Source organism: Charadrius vociferus, unplaced genomic scaffold, assembly GCF_000708025.1.
Source record: "Charadrius vociferus isolate BGI_N301 unplaced genomic scaffold, ASM70802v2 scaffold472, whole genome shotgun sequence".
Classification (NCBI taxonomy): Eukaryota; Metazoa; Chordata; class Aves; order Charadriiformes; family Charadriidae; genus Charadrius; species Charadrius vociferus.
Window position 1 is genome coordinate 1672791 of NW_009647735.1, and position 17883 is coordinate 1690673.

Consider the following 17883-nt stretch of genomic DNA (forward strand, 5'->3'; position numbering starts at 1 on the left):
CAATGCCTTTTAAACTGCATGAATGATGCAGCACAGCAAACAGCTGAAGCGTATTACCAACTCACATCTCTGCTGAGTTGTACTCCAAAAGATAGCAGGCTAAGGCAATGTCAGCAATATCACTTACTACAGTCTGAATCAGAAGATCCAGTTCTCTAGAAATATCCCTTCTACCCATGCAAAAGCAGGGAGAACATACACCACACTGAATCCCAACCTTGGTTGTCTGGAGATTGTTGAAGATGACACAAAGGTTAAACATCCACTGAAGAATTACTACAGACCCTTGAGCTACGGGCTTATTATCTCTAATGCTGCAATCAATGGCTTCTTGCCTGACAAAGTATGTATTAGGATCTTTCAAACCAACTCGGATGAATTTATTTCATATGTTGTATAAAAGAATAGCACTATTAACCTAACTAGAACTAAGATTCCTTTGTTAAAAACTATAAATTATATTTTTCCTTTGACTTCAACCACAGTCACAGGCTTTTTGATATATGCGCTTTATTTTTCTAGCATGCTTTGAAAGAACTTTCTTGCTTGGCTGCGCAAAAATGTGAATTACTTACTTTCAAAAGTAGCCTGCTATCCAGTGGAGGAGGGCATGACCTGTTTTCATAGTAGGCTAGTGGAAAACTTCTCTTTTTAAATGAAAATGGAAAGGAATTTTGATTGTGTTGTGTTAAACAATCACAAAGAGCCAAAATACCTATTACAACAGCCTAACATGAAAAATGACATGATTAGGAAGAACTTGCCAAAATTATTTAAATATAGAAATTGAAATATTAAACTAAATGGCATCCTGATAATTTATGGCAACGTAAAATCATTGTGCTAACATTACTTTCATACAATAGGCTATTCAAGATGATTTGACTGTACTTCAAGTACAAGGCAACTCTTTGATACCATTAACCCTAAATGACAGACATTTAAACTGATATTACTCTAATTAACTGGCGACTGCCTACACCAATAATTCAAGTTTTGCTGAAAGATAGCAACAACACTGTACTCAACTTCAACTTTGCCCTGGTGACATCAAATCATATTACAGCTAAATTAACAGTTGTGGAAATTTTTGGCCTGGTAGCCCTCCATCATACACAGCCTTTAAATGCCATTTCAGTTCCCATCAAGGCAGGAATCAGTAGTTGTAATTTTTAATACAGCTGTGAAACAATAGGACATATTAAAAGCTGAATTTTTGACAGCATATTCGCGATGATTTATGAGTTTGTATATAATTTGATTATTCTATTAATTCTACTGATTACTGATTCAGCTAATGCAGTGAAGGTCACTTACAAAATAAATCTTCATTACATTTCACAGAAAGTAACTGCCTCCAACTAGTTGTTTTCTTTAATTAAACACTAATGTAACAAGAGAGAAAATAGGCTTCAGGGTTGCTGCATCTGTTGCTACAAGAGGAGTTTACTGCTTTGATGTAATGCTCTCCGATATTAATTGAACAAAAATAGAATGTCTCTCCATCTGACATCTTGATTTTCACCACAGAGAAACCATAAACATACTTAAATTACAGACTTACCCATAGTTCATTCCGAAACTACATAAAGAACGGGAAAACCATATCACATAGTTTCACACAAAAAAAAAGTAGCTTTTATTTCTAGCACACTGCTTGTCTTCTACTTTCTAAAACGTATGGAGCAATTAATTAAAAAAAATGAATATTTTTCTCCCCAACTATACAGTCTTCTATAGCAAAAACTATTTCCCTTAAAGAGGGAATGTACAGCACAGCAAGCTTTGGAGAAAGATCAAAGAACAACATGCCAAGAGCTGAGTTAATGAATTGTCCTCTTTCAATTTATTTTGACACACAGAGAAAGCTGTGACCTGGTTCTTATGTTAAATTCTGTGTTTCCTGAAGAGACCCTAGAACTTCAGCATTTCCTACAACATTGTTGTCTGTTCTAAAAACATTAAAAAGGAGAACACAGACAAATAAAATAAATCAAATGGCTACAGTTAAAAAAGTTTCCCAACACAGAATTCCCACAAAAAAGTCACCTCGCAGTATGTGCACACACCCAGAAGAAGACAAAAAATTATAAACACCAGCACCAAAGAAATAACGAAGATGACAATGAATGTCAACCAGAACTGTCCTGGCATTTGGAGGGCTATTGGAAGGGATAATACGTGACAATAAATATTTAAGCAAGCAAGTGAAGAGTCAAATATTTTTGCTTTTTCCCAGAAACTGTGTTCAGCATTCCTGTAAAATTAAAAAAATAGGTCCTGAAAGATTACAGAATAAGCCTAGTTTATAAATCCAATTATCAAAATGACAGTTCTAAAACTGTCAGAAAGTTCCTGCATAGTTATCAACCAGAAGGTAGTTAACTTCCAAAGAGTATTTTACAGGAACCACAAATTTTGTGCCTGTACTCATACAGCAAGATCATTTCTTTCACCAGGTCTTCGCTTCTGTCTTAGCATGGTAAACCTGAATGAAATCCCAGCACTGCAACTGGGAAATCACAGAATGGTCAGTGTTGGAAGGGACCTCTGGAGCTTATCCTGTCCAACCCCCCTGCCAGAGCAGGGGCACCTACAGCAGTTGCACAGGATGGCGTCCAGGCGGGTTTTGAATGTCTCCAGTGTGGAAGACGCCACAGTCTTTCTGGGCAGCCTGTGCCAGTGCTATGCCACCCTCAAAGTAAAGAAGTTCCTCCTTGTGTTAAGATGGAACTTCCTATGTTCAAGTTTCTGCCCGTTACATCTTGTCCTGTCGCTGGGCACCACTGTAAAAAGACTGTTCCCGTCCCCCAACACCCTCCCTTTAAGTATATAATAAGCATTAATAAGATCCCCCCTCAGCCTTCTTTTGTCTAGACTAAACAGACCCAAGTGCCTCAGCCTTTCTCATCACTGGATAATCTTATTTGAATAAAATGACTGCCTCTCAGTCCTTAATTCAGATTTGCCTTCTGTCCAAATAAAGCCCCCCTTAGCTGCCCAGCCACAAGGGCAAAGCTCCCAATCCAAACCGGGGAGCGGGGGGGGCGGGGGAAGGCACGGGAAGTACGAGGACTTCTGCTCATTTCAGTTTCAGCAAACTCTTTTCATGAACAAAGGCAAAGCAGGCAGGAATGGTGACAGCTCGGGGAAGAAATGCTATAGCTGAGAGAGGGCTGAAAAAAAAAAAAAAGAAAAGGTAGCCCAGTCAGATGTCATTTTATAGCAAATTTCATATTTTGTACTTTTTCTAGGGATTTAAAAACCGACTTTCATTTCAAAACTAAGAAATCGCTCCTTTTTATTGCATGGGATATAGACCACTAGATACAGAAATATACATTCACATACTGTGAAGAGTTCTACTAGGGTGTACAGTATTTGACAGTAAACCAGGTGTACAGTATTTGACAGTAAACCAGGTAACAAGGTAAAAACTGGTGTACTTGCTTTTGTTTAGAGCACAAAAGAATCTGAGTGCCCTCTGTGCGCTTTTCTCCACAATTACAAAACAGGGATAATTTAAATCTGTTTAATCAGAGTCTGGCAAGGTTTAATATTTTTTTCATATCTGAATGGCCAAATCTGCACTGAAGTGCAACTATTTCAAGAGTTTAACATTTGAGCTCCTATTACGCGATTTGCAAGTTCAGGGCTTTGACAAGTCAATACTGCCTTTTATGGGCTCAGGATTCCACTTCTGCTTTCCAAAACTCAAATGTTAGAAAACATAGCAATAAAAACCTTAGTTCATCATACACTTTTATGTTCCTAAACTTCCAGTCTTGCACCATGTAAGCATTGATTTATTAAGCTGTTTCTAAAACCTGAGAAAGTTCTGTTGACAAAAATAACACCATGTATAAGCTCTGTGTTCACTTCTCAAACTGTTAGTAATTTAAGGAACAGAACTATTGGCAAGCTTATTAGTAATACGAGAGCTACATTACTAATGACTCTTGTAGAAGAGTTGTTTAGAGAGTCTGAGTGGTGGAAAAGCAGGTTGGTTGTATCCATTAATAAAGTCCTAATGTAAATAAATAAAAGAGAAAGACCAGTTTATCTAATAATGCACTTGGAAGTCATTAACACCACAAAAATTTTCAATAATTATGTACACTAGTTAGCTATCCTCTTATACAAGCTTTACACTATGAAACTAATTTCCCATCTTCCCATTTAAAATAACCACAGAACAAAAATCCTCACTTAAGAAATACTGAAGTTGCACAAATACGGTAAATGCAGAAAAAGGTGCTCACACATATGAACATTATAGTTACAAAAATCTGCTTTGGAATAGCAGCTGCTTAGCTTTAAGTCATTTCTGAAGTAAAAGTCTAGTTCTATTCGCAGTCAGTGCTCCACTTCAGAGGAGTTCTGGTTCACCACCACCCCCATACAGGCTACGGTGAATGTAGCCAGCCAGGCTCCGCTTGCCTGGAAGTGTTACATAGGCTGTTCTACAGCACACAGCTGCTGATTCGGCAGATGCGACATTCACTTTTCTGCTACATCCTTACTTTTTGCAGAAGGAAAATAGAAGTAGAAGTAATATTTGATGGATTAGACCCGCAATTTGCAAGAGAGCATACAACCCACCCAACTTCCATTCCTTGTAGGCTCTTACTGCTGGAGAACAAGAAACAAAGATGATAACTTCAGGAGAGGTACACATGGATGAGATACCCCTCAGAACAATCCTCTGTAAAACAGAAAATAAAAAAAACTCTGCAGGAAAAAAAAAAAAAAGACATTTAGCATACAAGGATTTTGAAAGCAAAGTCGTTTGTGTAATCTAATTTCTTGGCTCATGAGAAAAATTAAATGTGACATCCTACAACTTGGAACATTTAAGAGGGGGAAAAAATATCTGTGCAAGATGTAGGTCTTCTAATGCTCATGAAAGAAGAAAACCCCAAGTTTGACTATAAACTCTTGATGACTAGATTACTCCATGGCAATGGGTCTCTTGATCAAATAAAATAAAAAGATAAACAGATTTGTGTGAAATTTTAGATTTTCTCTCTTGAACACAACTGCTCTTTCCAGCAGAAGTGTTTTGTGGGGTTTTGTTTGTAGAAAAAATAGTGTCTGGGATTTCACCTTCTTAAATAAAGTATTTAGAAAGAAGGATAAATTTACTTTAAAGTTTACCAGATCAACCTAAAATGTTATTTACAAGAAAATCTCAGGAGGAGTGAAAATTATTAAGATTTTAGCAAACAGCTGTAAGTCACAAAGCATTATGAAAATTTATCTGGGTAAGAGTACAGCCAGAAAAAGTCCCACAAAACTATTAAGGGAAAAGTATTGTCACTTGTTGAAGCAAAAAAGGCTAGTAATAAGTTATGTTTGAGAATAAATTTATTGGGCTTCCAGAAATTGCAAAGTAAATCCAAACACTCTTGAAAGATGAAAACTGATATGATGAAATATGAGGCTACTGTCTGCTCAGCAAAAATACAAAATCTCAGGTAAAGAATTTGAGACTAGGTCTAAGGTACGTAGTTCCAGAGCCAAACTTTTGTCAGGATTGTGAATGGTCATAACCATAAAGTAAAAAGTGCTGTTTCTTAAAATAATGACACTGTTAGCCCTAAATAGTCTTTTCAAGAAATTTAGTCAGTACATTTGCATCTCGCTTTACAAAATTATCTAAAACCAGACCACAAAGCTAAAGTTGCTAGAAAATTAACTTGCACAGTATACACTCGACTGAGTTTTGGGCAAAGACCTAAAATGAACTAGAGGATGAACACCACATTTTAACCATATTGTAGCTGTACTAACATACCTGCTTAAGAAAAGTTTACTGGAGTTTGAAAGAAAAGTTGCTTAATACTGGCTTATTAAATGGAAGAATTACATAAACATTTTTCAAGCATATTGCAATTAATACTACTTTATAGTGAATCCAGGTTAAGAATCATTCTCTGGGATGCTAAACTCAAGAAACAGATGCTGTACATGAAAGCAAGGTGAGGATCCATCAGGCAACATATTCAACTATTTAACTAGCAAGCGTCCAAGAAATTAGAGTGAGAGCATTGCGGAAATTGTAAGAAATTACTACGCAGTACGACGGGAAAAAAAAAAAAAAAAAGTTCAGTGGTTACTGTACTACTGTGATGGTAGTTAACTACACAAGGTAGAAGTATGAGACCTGCCTGGCTCTAAGTTCTGTCAACCTTGTACAAGAAGAAGCTGTTCCTTGCACAAGGTCCTTTAGCTGCAATTATACAACAGTTCTGCCCTCAAAGAGGAGCTTGCAAGATCAAGACCGTAGGGCAGAGACAGAAAAACTAGAAACCAGTCACTAAGCATTAGCTCATCTATAAAACCCACTTCTGTGCTCTCTGCCTCCAGAGAAGACATGAAAATTCAAGTTATCTTAACCCTCAATGAAATTCAAGGACTGTTTTGCTAATTCAGTAATGTTTTGGAAGCTACCTTTCCCTGTCTTCTAGTTTAATTAAAAAGGACTCTGCAAAACTACATTTGCATTACATCCCAGATTTGCTCCAATGATAATCATTCATGTCATTTCCATAGATATTCTGATAATGCTGTAACATATTCGTATATCTGAGTCCTAATTCTCAGGAAGAATATATAAGCCAGAATCTGCACATCCCCACACAAGCAGAGAGTAATTTACTTGTGAAGAGATAATACCAAATAATGTGTTAGATATACTTCCTTCATATTATTATCATTTTCTTAATTAATAAAGCAATTAATTACTGAAATATCATCTCATTATAGCATTTTTATGTTGTGTTTTTAAGTTTCAAATATGTTTGTAAAACGAGGCAAGAATGATGAAGAATGATAGTTGGACAATCTAAGTTATTTTCAGCCTTTTTTAATATGCAATGTTACCTTTATTTTTCCAATACCACAGGGTATATTCTAACCCCCATTATACAATATCTTGACTGAAAACTTTTCCATGCCCAGTTATGGATCCGAAATCAATATACTTTGACAATGTTCACATGATTCAGAGCATCCCATGTGATATATTCTAATGGTTGAAGGCCTTCATGAGGTAAAAACTTCTGAAGAACACTGTATTTCTAGTCAGTGAAATAATAAGGAGCAGAAAAGCTCTCATACTGGTAAATAGTATTTTAAACAAAGAACTGACAAACATCTCTCTGAGAAGAAAGATAAAATCTAAAATGGGAATGTATTTGCAAAGTTTCATTCATGTAGAATGCATTTCACAACAAAGGTTATTTCCAAATTAAAGTCTTTTCCTGTCAAATTCTGAGAAATAATGTGGGCAAGGACACAAAAGCATTCCATAGCTTTATTAACGACAATGCTCACTGATCTGTGAATAACCTGAAAAAAAATGAAGATTATTGAGTTACTTTACCAATCTATCCATCCATCACTAGTGAACAGGTCTCAGAATGATGGATTATCTCACTTCCCTGATGTTTATCCCAAGAAAGAGTTTTTCCTTAGAGGGAAAAACAAACAACTGATCCTACAAACAATCATGCTAACTTCGCTTGTCCATTTTGCATCCATCTGCCAACACAGTGATAAGAAACATAGCATTTGTCTTTAAAACCTAAACTACATCAAAAGTTTTATTATTTCACTGAAATGCAAGTGAAAACAATTAAGAAAGAAGCATTGCAGCTACTCTTACTATTCAGTATGTTAGTAAAAACCAAGTAATACTGACAAGTCGTTAGTAATTTCAAAATAAATTTTCAGGTCCAAAGAAATGGAATAATCTTAAGTGATAAGAGATATACCAATATGAAAATTAGGTATTTGAAATGTAGGATTGGACTCACATCTCTAATAAAACCTATGTTTTTTAAATAACCTGTGATTTTTTTCACACTTGCATAGAATTACACATGTGCTAAGATGCAAATGTGTCACATCTGATTGTCACAAGGAATTAACAGTTTGAATTTCTCATTAATATGCCAAATCATACAATCAACATACAGAAAAGTTACGGATATTGCTTACATGTAGAGACATGACACTCATCTAAAGATTCAAATGAAAAAGATATTGCACTAATTTTTTAATATATCAATTCTACGTGCTTACTACAGTCAGGTTTACTAACGTCCAGTCTTATTTCAGAATACTAAAATCTTCCTAGAGATTGTAACAGGGACATAATTGGAAATGTTAAAGTACCTGAGACTACCTCAGAAGCTTCAACATTTGTAGCAGATAATAGCTCAAGTCTAAGGGTAAAAATTGATTATTCATTTTTGAAATATATACAGGAACCTTTTCAATCAATCACACAATCCATCATATCTCAGCCTGGACTCTTAATCTTCTTGTAAATATAGGGACTGAAAGAGATGAACCATCTTAATCAGATCTTTCCTCCATCACAAAATTACTACTGTCACTGGCACCGACACAAAAATGACTAATTTCAGCTAGAATCTGTAACAACTCCTAAAAAAACGTTACATTGCCCACCGAACACACACACAAATGTAAATGTTCAAAGCCTATTTATAGGAAATGCAAGTAATTAACTGACTACCCATAAAAGTCAGTGAATCACTAATTCCTATGGTAATGCAGCCAAAGACATTCCACCACCTGAGCACCTACTACCACATCTGTCAATTCTTGGATGACTCTTAATGAAGAGACAAAAGACACGACGCGTCACGCCCTAGAATCTTTATAAGATGACAGACGGTGTACAGTCTCCAATTCCCTCTAAAACTTCAAATGGGAAAAAATGGCACTACTACTTCTCAGAAAGTCTTGTTTCCACTTGTGTGTTCATATTTGCAAGAGTTCAGAAAAAAGAATCTGAAACCAAACCGAAGAGAAACTATGCACAGTCTCTCCCAAAATTCAGTGTGTTCACAAAGCAAGCACTGAGAAAAATCACAGAAGTGAGGCCACAACTTACAATTGACTTCTCGGCTGTCACTCATTAAACACTGGTCAGGGGTGAAGAGAATCACAACTGAAAGCTTCCAGGGGAAAAAAAAAAAAAAAAAAGCAGCTTCCTGTCAAAGGAAAACTGAAAATAAGAGGCATATTTCACTGAGGTGAACTGTAAAAGTGAACTATATGAAAAAATATTTGTAAAATAGCACTTCCAAAGACTCCTCAAAACCATAAAAAACTCAAAAAGTTTTTGCTTCTGAAAAATTGGAAGAAAGCAGATTCAAGTTACAAAAGAGGAATTTTGTAGGACATGCAAAAGCACGTACGTCCTCATACTTGACAACTATTTCGGACTTTAAAGTCAAATATCTTTTCTTTCCCGAGTTACAGAGGAAATTTGGAAGCTGACAAACTTAACATTAACCTCCTACATCAGAAAATATTTGGGTTATTTTCTAATGTTTTCTAAAAACAGAAAAAAAACTAAAATCAAAATCACACTAAATATTCTAAGTGTTGTATCACCGAGACTTTACAGTTTACAATGATGCCCAATTATACTTTTTCTTTAGTGACATTTTTCAAGAAAATGAAAGCTGTATTACAGATTTGCAACAAACATGTTAACAGCAAAGTGCAAAACACATTGATTTCCCTAGCTGCCTTACATATTGCAGTTTTAGCATCTTATGTTTGCCATATTAAATGTGAAGGCTTGCTTTGATTTTCCTCAAGAATGAGATACTACTATATTCATTTTTATTAAGCATAATACTACTTAATTAGAAAGGAAAAGACATAATAGTTTCATACCAAGAAGTCTGAACCAAAGAAAGCTGTTATACAGGCCAGCAAAGTTTTGCTGCTTGTCAGCTTGGAATAGCACAAGGTTTCCAATGACCTTCCTTGTACCACGAATCCTATTTATGGAGATAGAAATCTCACATCTGTACCTCGACATATTGGGAGGTACATTACAGTGATATAAAAGTTTAATTTTCTCTCCTAAACCATACCTGTTTAAACCAATAAAGAACTAACACCGCTTTTACTCGCTCAAGTGTCGTCAGTAGTTATAAAATGTTGTACTGTTTATGCAGAATTCATTTAGAACGCAAGGATGTGACTTACAAATGTCTTTGACTCATTCACATAAATATGCATGCATGCCATTTATAACAGTAGCCTTGATGAGAACACACAGTGTAACTGGCTGCAAGAAACGCTTAAGAGGTTTACATTAAAACAGAATATAGAACGGTGGTTAGAAATCACAGAACAGGTGACACTTTACTCTGATAACCTGGTGATAAAAACTGTAGGGTATGATGTATAGGTTGTGGCGTTACCACTTTACTATACAGTCTGAATAGTATTCTTCGGAAACTGCTTAGTTTTAGCAAAACATAATACCCAAGGCAGACCACATATAAAAATTGTGATTAACTTAAAAAAAAATTGCGATTGCCTCCTAAATTGTTCACTTAAAACCAAAGACATTTAGACTTTATTTTTTATTATAATATTTGTAATACAAACCTTTTAAAAGTATAATTACTTCTTGGTTTGACACAAGTAATTTGCTTCAACTATTAAAATACTGTCCTTATTGTAAGACTCACAATTTAGCAAAAAAAACCCTAAAATGAAGCAATCAATGGACATAAAAGAAAGGCCATCTGAAGAATTCCTGTCATCACAGAATGATTTTCTGATAAGAATATTTATAAGACTTCTAGACACCACTATTGCTGACTCTTGAAATATACTGCTGTTACAGATCAGAAAATTGCATGTGCTGGCTATTAAAATAAAGCCAAAGAGCTTTCAAGAATGCAAGAAAAGTTATATTGAGAAGAACCTACAGTGGAAAAAAAGTAACTAAAATTCTAATTTCAATTTTAATTATTAAATTTACTTTTTCCCAGGTATTTGAAGCAGAAGAAGGTCTAAATGCAAAATTTGTGCTACTATAATGGCTCTGATAATATTTTGATTTATTAATCTGTTGGTAACATACAGATATCTGGTTCCATATGAAGTCCTATAAAGACAAAGACATTCAGAAAACCTATGAACACAAGTTTTATTGCATGGCTATGTCCACAGTACTTACCTAAAAATAATTCTTGTTCACAAATTGTCTGTCCGAGCACCTAATTACGTAGGTCCACCATTTTTTAAATCCTCCATACAAATACAGTTTAAGGTACAGATGAAAGGCTATTGACAAAACATGTTACCAAATAACATTTGTATTCAATGTAGTATAGAACAATGCCTAGCTGTCTAATGAACTAATGGAAACATTAGGTAATCTACATATATACATCATCTAGGACAATTCCACCCAGCCTTGATTAGTTGCTAAGGCCAAATACAAGACCTCCCACAATATGGCCAGCTGCTGGTGCCAACAGCTACTTTATAGATACCCTCCACAAACTATGGTAATTATTCCAGAATATTTCTATCAACATATAATTGCATCCATCCTATATACTGCCAAGCAGGCTCAAGCTGCTAAGGCCATTCTTCTAGCAGCAACTTAAGTGCTCTTACAGAGAAGAAAACCAGAACCTCTTACGCAGACAAGACAGGAAGACAATGTCCAATAGCATGTCGCAAACAAGAATTTCTTAAGAGTAGCACACATGTAAAAAGCAGAACTTGTCCACCAACAAAGAACAAAGCAGGTAAGACTTTGCACTGGTATTTAAACAAATGATATACAAATATAACACTCGGACAACAAAATGGCCTCACTGTGCAATACTGCTTTTTTTAAAATAGAGCTAATATTTACTTCAGACCTACAGGTTACTACATTAAAAATCCTCCTGGAGCAGATGGAAAGGCTGCTTGCCAGGAAAAGAAAAGATGGAAAAAAAAAAGACCCTCAGCCTTTTAAAAGCCAGTTGAACTGTTGGAAACAACTGAAAATTAAAACCACCCACCCTCTGCACATGTATTCTTGATGGTCCCCAAAAACATCCGTCAACAACTCCTCTGCTAGAACTACGATCCCTAGCACACTTCAGGAGTCACGCTGAAGACTACATTATCATTGCCCACAGGTCAAGTAAAGGGGTTGAAGTGGATGTTGTTTTATCCTGGAATCAATAGGGGATTTTTGTTATAATTACTTTCTAGGGCTCAAGTAGTGGAGAACATATGGCTGCTGTTTAAGAATGTAAAACTGTAGTTAGTGTATGGCTCAGTGTAACAAGGCTTCATGGTATCTTTTCTGCTGTTTAAGTCACAGGTGGAAGCTTCTGGTCTACACAGATCTACAAAACGATGCCAAGAAATAAGGACATGATTTCACATCAGTTGCCCTGTTTGTATAAGTCTGTTATGTAACAAAGGTGAAAGATTTTTTTTTTTATTATTTAATAATCAACTGGACACATGCACAAATTTGCTTCTTTCAGAAAAATCCAGTTCATTATTCAATATCTACCTATGAATGGTAGATGCACTCTTAGCATTAATTAGTAACACAAATTGAAAACATGTATCTTCCTGTAACTTCACGAATACTAAAACACAAATTTTCTCAATCTACCAAAATGCAGTCACGCTTTTGGACAGACATCGCCCCAAGTCTCCTCTGCCAGTTTTAAAAAGGGATAGCTATATATGAGTTAAATTACCTTTTTCTCATTTGCTGGTACTTATTATCATTGGCAGCCACCACAACAGCCAGCCATTACCATTTGCATTTGTAATACAATGAAAATTGCTTCAAAGTATGAGAGTAGCATAATTTCCAACAATTTTTTTTTCTTATTTCCTTTTTTACTGGGGGTGAGGGCATGGGGGAGCAGAATTTCCTAGCCAATGAAAATGTAAAGCAAATAAAACCAACACGAAATTGTTAACAGGATGATTCCTATTGAATGATATCTATTAGCATTACGTTCCCAAGGATTTCCTTTTTGGAAGATATGTATTAGAAGAGTAAAACTTACCTGCAGAAGCACTGTGGGATCTCCCCTTGACCATACAGAGGAAACAAAAATGGTGTATTGCCATAGCGGCCAAGGCACTGAAGAAATTTTTTTGTTGCCTGAAGACCTTCAAGAGTGCTGCAATCAGTCTCTGAAACCATCGCAATAGAGTGAAGAATGAAGTGCTGCAAGCTGGGTGTTAACTTCCGTGTACTTAAAAACTGAGAAAATGTACTGTTCGCGTAGTCTGAGGAAAAAGCAAATTTAGGTAAAGGATGTTGTATAACATTTGTATTTTCTCATATGCTTCAACTTAAACAAGCACTTTCATATTTAAATAAACAAAAGCAATTTATTTTTTCAACAAGCATCTTGCTGAAAATGGATAATCCAAGCCAATGAAAGTTACAAAGTTTACCCCCAGAACGTAAGTTTGCTCAGAAGACAGAAATATCACTCTATTAAAATATTTCAACATAACACAAACCCGTTATATGGGTCTCCAATAGCCTATAAAGCAACCTCTAATTATGGCTTCATCTATTCATTATGTTAGACTTGATCTAAAACTATTTATCAATCATATGAAAAAAGCCATGGACAAAAAATCATTGAAAAATCATTTAAGTGTCTTGGGACACTGTTTCCTGTAAGTTACCCAAAATCTTATACCTGAATGACACCTATTCAGTAACAGTACCGCTGAATCCATACATGAAACAAACAAGTATGGATGAGATACAAAGACAACAGGGATGAGGAAGCATACCTCCCCTTTAAATTAATACTACTGCTGGCACACTTTGAAATTCAAAGAAACATAAGACTTTTAGGAGATATTTAATTCAAGTGTTGCATGTCACTGATGTACCCCTGAAAAACCTTAGTTATGTTAATAATTAAATGATTACTTTTTTCTTCCAGGAAAAGACTGTATTTAAGCAATAGCATACTTTCATACTGTTCAGAAATCTGCTCTTAAGCTTATTCCAGTCATGGATAAATTCATAGGTAATTCAGAAACACTTCCATCAATGCTGACAATAGTATTATCAAGTTATATATTCTGTTCGAGATTCAACCACTGTTTTATTACAAATATATCTTACTACCCTTTGTACAGCCATGCAGCAAGTCATAAAATAACAGGGTTTTTTTTGTTTTATGGTTCTAAAAACATTTCAAGTTTTTCCTCACTTCAGACTTCTTACATCACTCCAAATTTTACAGAAAAAAAGCTTCAAAAAATTCTTCACTATCATGAACTCTCCCTACAAAAGTCTGCCTTCCCACGAATGAAATGACCTCACCAAGAGCAATTTAAAATCCTGAAGTTTTTACATTTGGCTGATCTGACTCAAAATATTACCAATTACTTCCCAGGCTATTTTAAAATGTGGGAACAAAATCTGTTTAACTATCTCTGGAAGTAAAATAAATTTAATGTAATTTAGGTACATGAATCAATGGATTCATTTAAAATTGATGTGGTGTCTCCTTTTTTTACTTAATGAATTTTCTAAATATCACCGATATTCTCACTCTGAGCACCCCCATTTCATCTAGCAGCAACAAACCTAAAATTACCTGTAATCTATAAACCACTTCAGTGTAACGAGTCTTTCTTCCTTCAGGACTTTTTGGAATTCATTACAGACTCTCTTTTCTCCTAATCTCACCAGATCACTCTCGATATTGACCAATTCTCTCTTGTCTATATTTAAAATAATTTTCTCTAGTGTTTGTACCTAATCTAAGGGTCTTGTTCAAGTAGCCAACCAGTATCTTAACAACTGTTTCCTTTTAACACTAGATTCTTTCAAAAATACTGCCTAGCCAAGCTACTGTCAAGTTACAAAAGCACTGATATGCTTCAGTCTGAGACGTATGTCAATAGCTTAACTATTCCTCTTTCCACATTATTCCTTTTTGACAGGTTTTTCTTTTTTTGCCTTAGTTTACTTTTAGAGTCCAAGAACTGAGAACATCACTTCATTCTTTGTACCCTGAGGTGCATACACCCAAAGCAGAGAGTGGGTTTCCATCACCTTCCTTCTGTTAGCCAATTTTCCTCTTTGACCTGATGCTCATTATTCCTTGCACATTATGGCTCAAATCTATTCAGATTTTCTCTCTTCTAAATAAGCCAAGAGTTGATAAAGGCACTTCAAAACTTGCCCTCTGCAACTAAGAGGCATTAAATTACATTTACTTTCAAAGTTAAAAAAATCCATTTTCTCCATTTCTGAGTTTGTGGCGTCATATTGTGAAGATATACATGTTACCCCAAAAAAACAGAAAAGAAAAATCAGGTATATCTCACCATATTAAAAAATCCCTGTCAGAGGGAAGGAAACACCTAAAAATAACAAAAAACATTTTGCAGCCTTGCTATAATAAATAATTTTGCTGTTAAGAAAAATGTAAATAATAAATGATGTGGGAACTAGAAGAGCAAGTGCTTAAGTAGAAGAATTTAACATTGAAGTGAAAAGGTCGCAAAAAGGTCAAAGCATACGTTGAAAATGAATCCATAAAAATGAATTGCATGAAAACACAGGAGAGGTATCAAAATTGTGCATAACTGAATGAACTCATAAGAAGAGAGTGTACACTGTTCAATGAAACACTACCTTGGTATTCATCAGGGTGTTGTTCATAGTCCAAACAAAATGTCAAAAATTTCATTAGCATTCTCTTTTCCACCATAGTGAGCTGTCTGCTGTTGAAGACATCTGCTCTAGAACAAGGCACCTGGAAAATATTTTTTAGTAATTTCAGATACTTTACATACTCTGGATATGAAAAGCATCAAGCAACACTATAGTCTGATTACTTAACAAATATTTTAAATCACTACTTTCTACTATAGTTATTTTCTTATACATTTATTTCCATTATTTTCTATTATAACTACAATAAAAGTTACTGATTTTCCACAATAAGATTTTTTAAATCTTTTTCAGCCTCTTCCCCTTTTTATTTGCCTTCAATTTCACTTGCACCTCTTACTGAAGACAGAATCAAAAGAGTTTGTATTAATTAACTGTGCCAAAATCTCCTGTTGCCATTACATCACACCAACAACTTCTCCTGTAAGTCGCAGAGAGATATATCAAGTCTTTGTCAGGAATTTGAAAACCTAAAACCTGTGAATCTTTAAGAATCAACTGCCAAGGCAATCATGGTCTAAATATTTGACATGAGGAAAGGGTTTATGTAAATAATTTACTGGACTGCACAGTCTTATTTTAGCTTTTTTAAAAAAAAAAAATTTACATATGAGACATACAAACGCCTTTTCATTCCGGAAATGAAATTACAATCATAATCCTAAGGAAAAATACTAACTTACTGTTACAAAAGTCTCAAGAAACCAATTTCAAGTTTCTTGTCTTTAAAAAGATGAGATTAAACACATGCAATGCATTATTTTACTATACCTGTTCTACTTTTCCTTCTCGAAAGGCAAGAATTCGTGTCGCATTTTTAAACTCCGCATATCTGCTAACGTTTGACTTAATCAGAAGGTCAATCAACAGACCTCGGGAGTAAAGCAACTGCACAGTGAAGACAAAAAAAACCCCATGAATAAAGAGAAAGTGCTTACACCAAAAGATAACAGTCATACCAACAGTATTAATTTGTAAGGTGTTTTCTATAACAATTTACAAGTAAAACCTGAATAAAAGAATATCAAGATGTAGTATGTGCAAAACAATATTAAATGAACTGAAGCGACCATACAAATGGAGGAGACAAAGCAGTCCAGAAGAGAGAAAGGGAAAAGCTGTCAGCCTACTGTTCGTTTAGTTTTATTAGTCTGGGAGTCACAGTTTGCAACAATTTTTTGTATCGTCATCTTGGATAATTTCTTTCTATTGTATTGTATGCTGTATATCCTTGAACACTGTATTTTACAACCTTCATTTCCTAATATCAGTAGAGTACATGATGCTGTGTCTGTGTAAATCATCACTAGTTGTTTCTTAAATTACCCGAACCGATAATGTCCCATTTTCTAAATGTAAATTCCTTAAACCCCCAGTTAAGGTTTAGTCATATTCTGTTATATTAATTTATAATCTGTCTACCTTTACTCTTTCTACAAGCTACAAATACATTATGAACTACTGAAAGGACAGAAACGTAACTATTAACAGAAGACATATGTCTGAATTGAAAAGCATTGGAGATTAGTCATTTCAAGTCTTGTGGCCCTGAGTAACAGAATTTGCATGATCACACAGGAATTTTTAAGATAAAGGTTTACTGGAACACTAACTAGGACACTACAAGAAAGTCTGTGTCCCTGTGCCAGAGAGAAACCAACGCAAACTACTAGTCTTGCCCTGACTATTCGTCTTCTGTCAGAATTCATTGCAATTAATGCCATGTAACAAACACAGTGGCACAGAAAAATTATAAAAAGGATACAAAATAGTATTATCTGCTTAACCACTACACATTGACTATTGTTCTCATGATGCATCCAATGCATAAATGAAATGCATCCAATGCATCCAATGATGCATGAAAGAGGTATCTACATTCGGAACACAAAGACAAAATAATACATTTTGTAGCGTCTCCACAAAGAATTTAATAAATTCGTGAAGAATGTTTTTTTCAGTTTCCAGGTTTGAAAAATCTTTTCATGCAGAATATGAAAAATTAAGCATTCAACTTCGAAAAAACTTGCCACTGCAGAGTACACAGATAGTCTAAAGCACAGTAGTTAAGAAAAATTTCCATTTAACTTGAATTTGCAGGGCCATAGTCATATACTGTGAAGTACATACAAGGCAGGTTTTAGAGTTTCAACAGTATGACAAATATGTCAGACTAATAGTTTTTCCTCTAAGTAAAACACAAGCTAGTAGGAATTCAACACTGTAATGACTAATTTTAGTCAGCTTCTATGTTATGGAATAACTGTAATTATTTTTTCTTTCCAACAAAATTTATTACAATTCAGTGCTTTAGTCACCAGAGAAGACAAACCAGTACAGAGAGACAATGA

At 34.9% G+C, this 17883-nt stretch overlaps 1 protein-coding gene across 1 annotated transcript in view; it reads right to left on the reverse strand.

Annotated features, from left to right (window-relative positions):
• Positions 1-17883, reverse strand: part of CHM (choroideremia (Rab escort protein 1)) — an 87307-nt gene that overhangs the window by 24018 nt on the left and 45406 nt on the right. Inside the window, exons 6-8 of the mRNA XM_009881776.1 lie at positions 16304-16420; positions 15494-15614; positions 12882-13107 (exon numbers count right to left, since the gene is read on the reverse strand). Of these exons, the coding sequence (XP_009880078.1) occupies positions 12882-13107; positions 15494-15614; positions 16304-16420 (464 nt within the window). The remainder of the gene's footprint in view (positions 1-12881; positions 13108-15493; positions 15615-16303; positions 16421-17883) is intronic.